Source organism: Eschscholzia californica, unplaced genomic scaffold (genome assembly GCF_041429995.1).
Source record: "Eschscholzia californica isolate CP2 unplaced genomic scaffold, dmEscCali1.0.p SCAF_1, whole genome shotgun sequence".
Classification (NCBI taxonomy): domain Eukaryota; kingdom Viridiplantae; phylum Streptophyta; class Magnoliopsida; order Ranunculales; family Papaveraceae; genus Eschscholzia; species Eschscholzia californica.
The window spans coordinates 57146615-57159527 of NW_028238198.1; the positions used below are offsets into that span (position 1 = coordinate 57146615).

A 12913-nucleotide genomic window follows, 5' to 3' on the forward strand; every position below is an offset into this window, starting at 1 on the left:
ACTAATTTTGAGAAAATTTCTGGAACAAAATTTACCTCTGACGGAGTAAACCAACCTGAATATAGGGTTAATTTACCCACTTCTGAAATTAATAGTGAAAGAACATCCCCCACTCCTTCGGATATGGGTTATTATAGCCTTTCGCCTATAACGATCCATGAAGAAGAAAAATTCAAATTTAAATTTCCTTTTAGGGGACTTCCAAAAGAATTATTTTATTCCAAAGAAAACAAATTAAAGAGAAAATGGTTTTTTCTTGTTAAAGACTCTAAGAGTCATGAAAAATGGTTTTCTCGCTATAAAAAATTTTTAATAAAAAATGGAGAAGTTATTGATTTCTTCGATTTTATGGAACGTGCTTATGAAAATTTTCCTGACTTCAAGGATCAAGATTTCATATTTTCTCTTGAATCTTCTTATAAGAATTTTATTGCTAAAAATGGAAAAGTTTTTAGGAGTGTTCATCCCCCGGAAACCCAATTAGCTATAAGAATCAACAACGAAGAAGTTGTAGCAACTCCTTACAGGAAAAGCGACAACATTGAGGCTGTTGTTGAACAAAACAATTTTACAAATTTAACTCTCAAAACAATGGGAGATCAATTAAATAGAATTGAGAAAAATATTGATTTTGAAAAACAAGAAAAGGCTTCAAATGTTTCTAAAATTTCAGAAACTACTTTTGAAGAAAAGGTTTTATTCAAACCAATGAGTTCTGAAAACTTTGATTTCAAGATGGATCCTCAGAATTCCGAAATGGTTGATGAGATTATGAAAAGATTAAAAAATCTTGGAATTAAAGACAATGAATGTGCTCCTCTAGAGACACATGAGTCAGATTATAATTCTGATGCTTCTTATGATGAAGCAGAAAATTCTTCAAAAACAGAAGATAAAATCAATCTTCTGGAGAATATGTTCTTATCAGAACAAAAAAATAATGAAAATCAATTTCAAGTAAATAAGCTTGCATCTTCCTACAAAAAGAAAATGGCTTATAATATTCCTGCAAAGCCCTATTATCATAGGCCTACACCTGTAGATCTCCAATTAGAACAACATGATGAATTCATGACTGTTCAATTTGATGGAAAATCCATTAATGAATGGAATATAGATGGCATGTCGGAATACCAAATACAAACGGTATTGCACTACATGACTATGTATGCAACTGCTTGTAAAACACATGGTAATTCTGATCAAAATATTGCCAAAGCCTTAACTCAAGGATTTACTGGTCAATTGAAAGGATGGTGGGATTTCTACCTTCCTGAAGAAGCCAAAATACATATTTCACAGGCTATTAAGACAGAAGTTAGAGATAATCAGCCTGTACAAGTTACAGATTGTGTCAATACACTTCTGTATACAATAGCAAAACATTTTATTGGCACTACATCATTGCTTATTGATAGATCTCAAGAGCAACTAATGAATTTAAAATGTCAGAACTTATCTCAGTTCAAATGGTATAAAGACGTATTCTTTTCAAAAGTCTTCACCAGACATGATAGTCAAAATGATTTTTGGAAAGAGAAGTTCTTATCAGGACTACCTCATTTCTTTGCGGAAAAAATACGCAATCGTATTAAGCAAAGACACAATGGAATTATTCCTTATTCCGAATACACTTATGGGGATTTATCCTCAGAAGTGGTTGCTGAAGGCATTAATTTATGCAATGAAATAAAATTACATAGACAAATCCAAAAAGAGAAAGTCCTTGGCAAAAGAATTATTGGGGACTTTTGTGAGCAAATTGGCTTACCACCTATTGAAACCTCTATCCAAAATAGAGGGAGAAGGACCAATAAGGTCTATGGCAAGCAGAAGTATTTTCCTAAACAGCAAAAGAAAAAAAATTTTAGAGGAAAGAAAAGGAAGTCTGAACCTGAGAATAATTCTCGGCAAAAGACTATCCCGGTCTGCTGGAAATGCCAGAAACCTGGCCACTACGCTAATAAGTGTAGAATGAAAAAGAAAATCAATAGCTTGAATATTGATGAAGGCCTTAAGAGGTCACTTGAAAAATTACTTCTTAATGAAGAAGGAAAAAATTTTAAAGTAGCTGCTATTGCAGAAGACAATCCTGAGGAAGAATCGTCGTCAGAAGGATCTGTTGATCAAACAGAAGAATCTGAGGATGACTCTTGCGAAGGAAATTGTGATTACTACAAAGCCTTATGTCAGGCAAATGGTCTATTTCCTTTAACAAAAGAGGATAATTTCATCCTTGACCTTATTGATCAACTTTCTGATCCCATTGCTAAAAGACAAATGCTTCAAAAGTATTTGGAAGATTACAATGGAAAGAAAGGTGACAAAAGGTTAAAATTTGAAGAACCAGAGACTTATAGTCTAAAAGAAATTTTACAAAGAGCTAAGACCTCAGTTTCAAAAGAAGAAACTCCTGGAGAATCTTCTCGCGTTAATGAATTACTGCATGAAGTCAAGGTTCTTAAAAGAGAAATTAATACTCTTAAATCCAGAGTAACTTCTCTTGAAATTAAAAAGGATAAATCTATTCTTTCTGAGCCTGATTCTGATCATGAGTCAGATGAAGAAGAATGGAATTCCTTAAAGGAAAAATTAAATACTTTAACATCTGTTAAAGATAAATCTTCAAAAGACGAAGGATCTTTGAAGGATGAATCTTTAACATATGTTAATATGTTAGACAGGGTAATTACCCATAAATGGCATATTAAAATTAAAATCATTGTTCATAGAGAATATACTCTCTCTGCAATTGCCATGGTAGACTCTGGAGCGGACTTAAACTGTATCAATGAAGGATTGATACCCTCCAGATATTTTTCAAAAACTACTGAAATTTTAAATGCTGCAGATGGTAGAAAAATGCTTGTAAATTACAAGCTACAAAATACTGCAGTTTGCAATAATGGAATTTGTTTAGAAATGCCATTTATAATGGTAAAGAATCTTTCTCATGATGTTATTTTGGGAAATCCTTTTCTTCACATGTTATATCCCATTAAAAACATTAATGAGAAGGGTATAACAAGTTCCATTAATTCTCAAGAAATTACATTTAATTTCGTTACTGAACCTCGTTATCACGAGATTGATTTGTTACAAAAGAAAATTCAAAGAAAAGAAAATTTTCTTAACTCCTTATCTCAGGAGATCAGTTACATGAAAATTACTGAAAAAATCAAACATCCTTTAATTCAAAGGAAAATAAATGATCTTCATGATCTTATTGTCAAAACAATATGTTCTGATATTCCCAATGCCTTCTGGGAAAGAAAGAAACATATTGTTAGTCTGCCTTATGAGCCAGACTTCAATGAAAGGCAAATTCCCACTAAGGCTAGACCTATTGCTATGGGACCTCGCCATTTGGAAATTTGCAAAAAAGAGGTGTTCCTAGGCTTGTAATTAATTACAAACCTTTGAACAAAGCTCTTAGATGGATAAGGTATCCAATCCCTAATAAAAGGGACTTATTAAATCGGCTATTTTCAGCCAAAGTTATGTCCAAATTTGACATGAAATCTGGGTTTTGGCAAATTCAGATTAATGAAAAGGATAGATACAAAACTGCATTCACGGTTCCATTTGGCCATTATGAGTGGAACGTAATGCCTTTTGGGCTTAAGAATGCCCCCTCAGAATTTCAAAATATAATGAATGACATTTTCAGTCCTTATACGTCATTCTGTATTGTTTATATCGATGATGTTTTAGTATTTTCTGAAAATATAGAAAAACATTTTAAACATCTTCAAGCATTTATTAATGCTGTCAAACATGCTGGTTTAGTTGTGTCAGCAAAAAAGATCAAATTATTTCAAACAGAAATAAGATTTCTTGGCCATACCATAAAAGAAGGGACTATTTTTCCTATTGATAGAGCTATTACTTTTGCGGATAAATTTCCAGATGAAATCAAAGAAAAAACTCAATTGCAAAGGTTTTTAGGAAGTCTTAATTATATTTCTGACTTCTACAAGAACTTAGCAATTGATGCTAAGCCTTTATTTGACAGGCTTAAGAAAAATCCTCCTGATTGGACTAATGTTCATACAGAAGCAGTCCAGAAGATAAAATTAAAGATTAAGGAAATCCCTTGTCTTGCCATTGCTAATCCAGAAGCTTTTAAAATTGTTGAAACTGATGCTTCTGAATTAGGCTATGGTGGAATCCTTAAACAAAGGATTAATAACAAAGAAACCCTAGTAAGGTTTACTTCTGGGATATGGCAAGGGCCAAGGAAAAATTATTCCACAATTAAAAAAGAAATCCTTTCTATTGTTCTGTGTATACAAAAATTCGAAAGTGATTTATTAAACCAAAATTTTTTGGTCAGGGTTGATTGTAAGTCAGCCAAAGATGTTTTAGAAAAGGATGTTAAAAATATAGCATCAAAACAAATTTTTGCCAGATGGCAAGGCATATTGTCTGTGTTTGATTTTGATATTGAATTTATCAAAGGAAGTAGTAATTCACTACCTGATTTCTTAACTCGTGAATTTTTGCAGAGTCATGAGTAAAAAGCCTGATAATGGCAAAGGGAAAGCTAAATTTGCAGTTTCTCCCTCAAGCGCGGGTTCTCAGTCTTATAAGACTATGATTGTTAAAACAACGGAACAGCTTAAAGCTGAAGCCTTAAAGGCAACTCCTAAAGAGTTAAAATTAAGAGAAGATGCTTATTTAGCAGCAATTCAGTCTAATCAGACTAATGAATATATCTATCCATATATTCCCTACACTACTATATGGATAGCACCTATTGAGCTAAAATACGCTCATCTTTCTCCAGCTGAAGCTTCATCCTTTTATCTTAGGGAATCAGCGGACCCATTCCTTTATCCTAAGGAATATAATTTTTACTGCGCAATCCTGCAAGTGACTCAATCAGTGGAGTTTGATTCTGTCATAAGGTCAGGCGCCGAATGGGCTTATTCTAAAGCCTTTATTAAGAAAGTTGTTACCCCTGAAATTTGGCAGGGTGATTTATTTAAATATCATGAAATACCCAGAGCTGGGAGAAGAGAGTTGGACAAATATTGGTTTAACTACTTCGACTACATAAAAGCCTGGGAAGGGGCCTTCTGTTATGAGAACAGACTAAAGAAACACAGTTGGTTCCTCCAATTTCGTGATTTCAACACCACTAATCTTCCACAGTGGTTTATTAAATGGTTTTACACTTGGGGATCACACCCCATAATTTTCCCGGACAAAGTTAGAAATATATTTGATGATTTTATTAAATCTAACCCATCACTAAAAAATCCCGAGCTTATCTTTGCAGCTCATTATCAGGTTCCATGGATAGTTAGATGGGACGTTGTTATTGCAAATTGTCCTATTAAAAAATTTGAAATAACAGTCTCTCATGTCCCTTATTTGGGAAGAAGAATTCTTATCAAATGGTGGGATAAATTTGAATTCTTTAAGGATTCAATATTTTCTGCAAAGGGAATTATTTCATTTGAACCAGCGCCTCCACCAAAGGCTCCTAAAAAGGATGTTTCGGACCTTCTTAAAGAACTACTCGCTTCTTCTTCAAAGTCAGACCTAAAGAAGCAGTTAAGAGAACACTGAAGATGACGACTCTATGCAAGACTCCCAGGACCCATTTGCATAAAAGTCTAAATCTTAATCATGATCGCTTTTATTAAAGTGAAGCATTTTGTCAAAAGAAGAATATTATTATATTCACACTTTAAGGTGTCGGCATAAAATGCCAGTTATCTTTGAAACGTGCATTAGCAGTAGTAAGGACCTGGCGATGGGGCCCATTGAGCACCCGGGGTTACTTTTACTTGTCGTGATGCGTCGGCAGAAGAAATTTTTTCAGCAATAATGCATAAAGGAGATTCCTTTACTTTACTTTAATTGTAATACGTCATTGCTTAGGTATTTTGTTTTGTTGTTTTGTAAGTGCTCCATCTATATAAGGAGACTTAGTTTATTTGTAAGAGTACCTTGTAATCTTGTAAGAACAATAAGAATAAATTTCTTTCTTTCCATATTTCTCCACTCACTTCCTCCACTAACTATTTCATCTTCCATATTTCTCCACTCACTTCCTCCACTAACTACTTCTTCTTCCATTAAATTTCTTTCTTCCATGATCCAGTAACGAATGGTATCAGAGCCAAGTGCGGTGGGAAGCTGGTCACAAAGTAGGGGGCCATTAGGGAAATAACCCCGAAATTAATCTAGTTCACTTTCCATTTTATCAGTACGAAATATTAACTATTAATAAGGATACCGTTTCAAATAAATTAGACTTTCGAATTTTAAAAACTAGATTAACTTTCCATTTTTTTTTATCATTACTAAATACTAATCATTATTAGTAAGGATACCGTCCGACTTAATTTGGACTTTCTAATTTTAAAACTAGATTTACTTTCAGTTTTTTTATCATCACTAAATATTAACCAGTAATAAGGATCCCAATTAAATTAAGGTTTCTAATTTTAAAACTAGATTCACTTTCTGTTTTTTATTACTTAGAATTTTTTGGTTTAGATTCACTTGGATAAATTTACGTATTTATGACTTTGGGATACAACCAAGTAGTTTTAGATTTACCGACCTTACTCTATGTCTATAAATACATGCATGTAAACTTGACTTATTGTTTCAATGAGAAATTTCTATTTATCTCTTAGGTCTCGGTTATTCCCTCTAGGTCACCATACCATCCCTCCATTATTGGAACAATCAAGCTCGGGTATTTATATTCTACACCTCCTAAAAAGTACTTACTGTGATTTTATTACATGTCATTAGGAAGACTGGTACACCACATTAAAATTTCATTTCTTAAGCATCACAACCACAATTATATAATCCTTCCCCCGACTTTGATGGAATAATATACCACGTTAGAGTTATGTTTTTTAGGCATCACTACACAGGTATGTAAAATCTTTCCCTCGATTATTGATGGAAATATATGGGAAACCACATCAAAGTTCAATTTCTTAATCATCACAACTGACAAATGTATATTCTTTCCTAAAACTATTGATGAAACAATGTGTATACCATATTAAAGTTTCATTCCTTAGGCATCACAACCAACAAATGTATAAGCCTTCCCGAAAAATATTGATGGAGCAATGTGGTATTCCACATTAAATTTTCATTTGTTAGGCTCACAACCGACAAATATATGACCCTTCCCTCGATTACTGACTGATATATATATATATATATATAGTATACCACATTAAAGTTCCTTTTCTCAAGCATCACAACCGACAAATGTATAATCATTTCCTCGAATATTGAAGGAAATATATAGTATACCACATTAAAGTTCCATTTCAAGCATCAATACCAACAAATGTATAATTCTTCCTGAAAGTATTGATTGAACAATGTGGTAGACTACATTAAAGTTCCATTTCTTAGGCATCACAATCGACAAATGTATTATCCTTCACTAAATTATTTATGAAAACATATGGTATACTACATTGAAGTTCCATTCTTAACAAACATAACTGACAAATGTATAGTCCTTCCCTCGATTATCAATAGAACAAAGTGGTATACAAAATTAGAGTTCAATATCTTAGGCATCACAACCGACAAAATTTATAAGTCATAACCTTTCTCAAGAATATTGATGGAACAATGGGGTATGCGTATGCCATGTTAAAGTTTCATTTCTTACGTATCACAGCCAACAAAAGTATAATTCTTCCCGAAAATGTTGATGGAACAATGTGGTATATACCACATTAAATTTCCATTTCTTAGGCATCACAACAGATAAATGTATATTTCTTTCCACAAAATATTGATGATATAAGGTGGTATACCACATAAAAGTTCCATTTCCTACGCATCACAACAGACAAATGTATAAGCCTTCTGAAAATATTGATGGAACAATGCGGTATACCACATTAAAGTTCCATTTCCTACGCATCACAACAGACAAATGTATAAGCCTTCTGAAAATATTGATGGAACAATGCGGTATACCACATTAAAGTTCCATTTCCTAGGCACCACAACCGACATATGTATAATTCTTCTCGAGAATATACCGACAAATGTATAATTCTTCCCGAGAATATTATGCAACAATGTAGAGTACTCTTGGAAACCGGCTAAGTGTGGGGTTTGTCTTGTTTTTGGGCACGATGAGGTGACATGTCCGAAGCAACCGAAACCTAATGCTGAAACAAGTGCTGCTACTAGTGGTCAATTGAGACCTAAAGAAGTCAGATTGGTCAACAATAACTCTAACGTTCGTTTAGGGTCGAAGAGGCAGAATCTGCAACACCAACCTCAAGTTAATGTGAGGAAAGATGGCAACAAATCTGATTGGAGTAACAGCTCTGGCCGAAGAGGTGGGGGTAAAAAGAGACCAGCAGCGGTTAATCGAGATTCAGGTTCAAATAACATGGAGGAAGACCGGGAGAGAGAAAGAGGATGGTCGGTGGTACTTTCGAAATCTAATACGTTCACTATTGGAGCAGGCCACTCGGGAAAGGATGACCAAAAATGTAGGAAGATAGCAAAAAGAAATGAATCATTACATGGCAAATCAACGCAGCATGGTCCACTCTCAGGTAACTCTTTTTCGGTTTTAGCTAATTCCGATGTTCTCAATTCTGACACTTTGGGCCGAGAATCTGATGTGGACGATTTGGAAAGGGACCACAACTTTTATGAGGGACACATATTAGGTACTGACTTACAATCTGATCATGTTCTTTCTTTGCCAAATATGAGATTAGATAGTACCAACGAGGTCTCCGAGGAGGCTGAGAACTACCCCAATAGATTTTATGATTAATATTGCATGTTGGAACGTGAGAGGTCTTAATGACGCTCTCCGTATGAAGAATGTGAGAGATTTTTTGAGATTGAATAGAATTGGGTTGTGTGGTCTTTTAGAAACTCATGTCCAGGAGATTAATAAGACTCGTATACATCATAGTCTTAATTCTAGCTGGATTTTTCTTGATAATTATGTGGCTGTTCCGCGGGGACGAATTTGTATTGGATGGGACCCGAGTAGGGTTGACTTTGTTGTGTCCCATATTGGAGGGCAAGTTATTGCAGGTGGTGTTCGGTTTCCAGACGGCGCGTGTTTTCATATGGCAGTGGTGTACGGAAGTAATAGTACTGTTTATCGCCGGGAGCTTTGGAGTGACCTTGAGTATCTTATGATAGGTTCTGAGGCTCCATGGCTAGTACTAGGTGACTTCAATACCACGATGCTGGTTAGTGAGAAGAGAGGTGGCAATAACTCATCATCTCAAGGTTCTTAATGAGATGTTTGATTGTGTTACCAATTTGGGACTGTTCGACTGCTCGTATACAGGTTGTTTCTATACTTGGTCTAACAGGCAGATGGGAGTTGCGAACATCAGTTCCAAGATTGATCAGGTTCTTATTAATAGTGGGTGGCTGACCTGTTTTCCTCTAGCTAAAGCAGAATTTCTACCGGCTGGGGACTCAGATCACTCTCCTATTATTGTACCGCTTGCTGCACCTAACATACACCGGCGAACTCCGTTTCGGTTCTTTAATGCCTGGACAGAGATTCCCACGTTTAGAGCTCTTGTTGCTGATGTATGGAAGGAGTCAGTAAGGGGTACCCTATGTTTCGAATGGTGACAAAGCTCAAGGTTTTTGAAAGCTCGGTTGAATGATTGGAAGAAAGTTCGGTTCAATGGGGTGACGAATCAGGTAACCATTAACCGGAATATTTTACACTCAGTGCAGGTCCGATTGCAGGGTGATCCAGCAAACTCGGTTTTACGGAGGCAAGAGAGAGAAGCTACTGAAAACTATAGTAACGTTGTTCGGGCTGAAACGGCAATGCTCCGACAACGTGCTAAAGTTGAATGGCTTACTCTTGATGACAGCAATACAGCTTACTTTCGCAACTCTATCAAAGAGCGGAAGTCTAGGAATGCGATTACTCGACTCACCAGGGAGGATGGTTCGGTGGCCGAGGATCCAAGCGGAGATAGCTAACATGCGTGTGGACTTCTATCGGGACTTATTTGGTCGAGAGGATGAGGATAATGAAGCATTAGATCCTATATCTAATGTGGAGTTCTCACGCCCGCTTACGGAAGTTGAAGGAGCTCTTCTCATTACGAGGGTGACTAGAGATGAGATTTTTGCTACTTTGCAGACTATTGGTTCTGATCGATCGCCGGGACCGGATGGGTTCTCTTCCCATTTTTTTAAGGCGTGTTGGGACATCGTGAGAGATGATTTTGTGGAAGCTATCCAGAGGTTCTTCAGCTCAGGAAAACTTCTCAAAGAGATAAACTCTACTTTTGTGACTCTTATTCCTAAAATAGATAATGCTTCTTCAGTGTCAGATTTCAGACCGATATCTTGTTGTAATGTGTTGTATAAATGCATTACCAAGATTCTTACTATACGACTGAAGGGAGTTATTTATTCGATGATTAGTCCGAACCAATCAGCCTTTATTTGTGGTCATACTATTCAGGACAATATCATGCTAGTCCATGAGATTGTTCGGAATTACCACCGACCAGATACCTCGGCTAGGTGTACGGTTAAGATTGACCTTAAGAAGGCGCATGACACAGTTCGTTGGTCTTCACTATTCTCAGTCCTTGGTAAGTTTCCCTTTCCAAGGATATTCATAGAATGGATACGGACCTATGTAACCACGTCTAAGTTCTCGTTTATGGTTAATGGTGAAGCCCATGGTTATTTTGATGGGAAGCGAGGTCTACGGCAAGGCTGCCCGATTTCTCCGTATCTGTTTGTCCTAATGATGGACGTATTCGCGGTTCTTATTGATCGAGAGGAAAGAGTAGGTCGGTTCCTGCTACACCCTAAGTGTCGCGTTCCGAAAGTTACTCACCTTTGTTTCGCCGACGATCTCATGGTCTTCTTTTGAGGAGACGGTGGTTCAGCTCAATCTCTAAAAGGTGTGTTAACAGGTTTTCATCGGACGACGGGGTTGCAGGCCAATGTGACGAAGAACACGGTTTTCTTTGCAGGTCTTTCGACCCAAGGTCAGAGTGATATTACTAGTATTCTGGAATTCGGTACTGGTTCTCTACCTATCCGTTATTTAGGTTTACCTCTTATATCCTCTCGTCTCACCTATAGTCATTGTCTTCCGCTGATTGATAAAATCAAGGGACGAATCCAATCTTGGAAGAGTCGATTTCTATCGTTCGTGGGGCGAGTTCTCCTCGTAAAGGTGGTTTTGAACAGTATGTTACTATATTGGGCAGCAGTGTTCGTTATTCCCAAGAGAGTAATAAATGACATCAACTCCATCTTTAGTAAGTTCTTGTGGTCTGGCGTGGATATGGGGTGTAAGAGAGCTCCCATTGACTGGGAAAGCCTTTGTTACCCCACTGATGAAGGGGAACTTGGTTTTCGTAATATCGAGGTGTTGTTCGAGGCGTCAAATCTTCGTCATATATGGGACCTGGTTAGTGGTAAGACGACTTTGTGGGCTGAGTGGGTGAGAAATAATCTCATCAAAGATCAACACTTCTGGACTTTCTCGGCTTCGAGTAGAAGTTCTTGGTGTTGGCGTCGGATTCTAGCCAGCAGGCCGACGGCTCGGCGACTCATTTGCACTTCTCTGGGGGATGGTCATGATACCAATTTTTGGACTGATCTATGGCATCCTCGGGGCCTTCTTTATGATGCTTTCGTGGAGGGGTATAGATATGATTCTCACCTACATTTAGATGCACGGGTATCTCAGTTTATTGGGCAGTCGGGCTGGGTTTTTCCTACTCATATCACAGCTTTGTTGGGGACTATCGCGGTCGAGGCAAGAGAGGTGGTGGTCGATAGTACTCTTAGAGACGAGGTGATCTAGATGCCCAGCCAGAATGAAGAGTTTACTCTCAAAGAGACGTATGAAGCAAATCGACTAAGAGGAACTCGTCGGAGCTGGACTTCTTTAGTATGGTCACCTGGTGGAATACCCAAACATTGTTTTATCACGTGGCTTGCCTTTGAAGACACCTCAAAACTAGATCCCTTCTGGCTAGTTGGGTTATGGTTATTGACAATACATGTGTTTTTTGTGGGGTAGATGAAGAAATGGATTTCCACCTATTCTTTGGTTGTAGACCAAGTTCAACTTCCTGCAGCCCAGCACTAAGTGCTAACTCCAATCCCAACTCAACACCCTGCAACTCATGTATAAAGATGTTTGTCCGTCAACCTGACTTGTGGCTGCTCTAACAACAATCCCCTCCGAATCTCGAATAATGGCTCCATACCCCGCATCCACCTCGTTCAGAGCACCATCGGTATTAATCATATATCTCCCTGTCATCGGCCGAGTCCATTTACATGAAGTATAGACCGGCTTTTGAAGAGAGATAGTAAGATTCCATCGATCAATGGTCCTCCGATTCTCCTCAGTATCTTCAAACCGTTTGGTAATAGTATTCAGCTTGATCCGCACTTCATTGCAAATAGTATGAATAATCAACCCTTGGACATAACATCGCCTATAAATACCCTGTTATTCCGCTCCTTCCAAATATGATAGACATAGGCATTTAGAAGCAAACGCCCCACCCGGACAGCAATGGAAAACCCACCAAAGTGATTAAGACACCACTGTAACTCCTCTTCCCAATCAACATCACATAATCTCTGAAATCCCATCTTGCGTAATAGTGATTCCCATATATTCTTTGTAACCGAACAGCCAAAGAATAGATGGAAATCCGTTTCTTCATCTCCCCCCACAGAAAACACATGTAATGTCTATAACCATACCCCAACTAGACAGAAGGGATCTAGTTTTGAGGCGTCTTCGAAAAGCAAGCCACGTGCTGAAACAATGTTTGGGTATTCCACCCGGTGACCATACTAAAGAAGTCGAGCTCCGTCGAGTTCCTCTGGGTCGAATTGCTTCATACGTCTC

General features: G+C 37.2%; 1 protein-coding gene across 1 annotated transcript; it reads left to right on the forward strand.

Moving 5' to 3' along the window:
* Positions 1-9107: 9107 nt before the first annotated feature.
* LOC147567779 (uncharacterized) lies at positions 9108-9630 on the forward strand. Its single transcript, XM_086658091.1, has 2 exons — positions 9108-9273; positions 9335-9630. The coding sequence occupies exons 1-2, from the start codon at positions 9108-9110 to the stop codon at positions 9628-9630; spliced, it is 462 nt and encodes a 153-aa protein (XP_086514217.1).
* The last annotated feature ends 3283 nt before the right edge of the window (positions 9631-12913 follow it).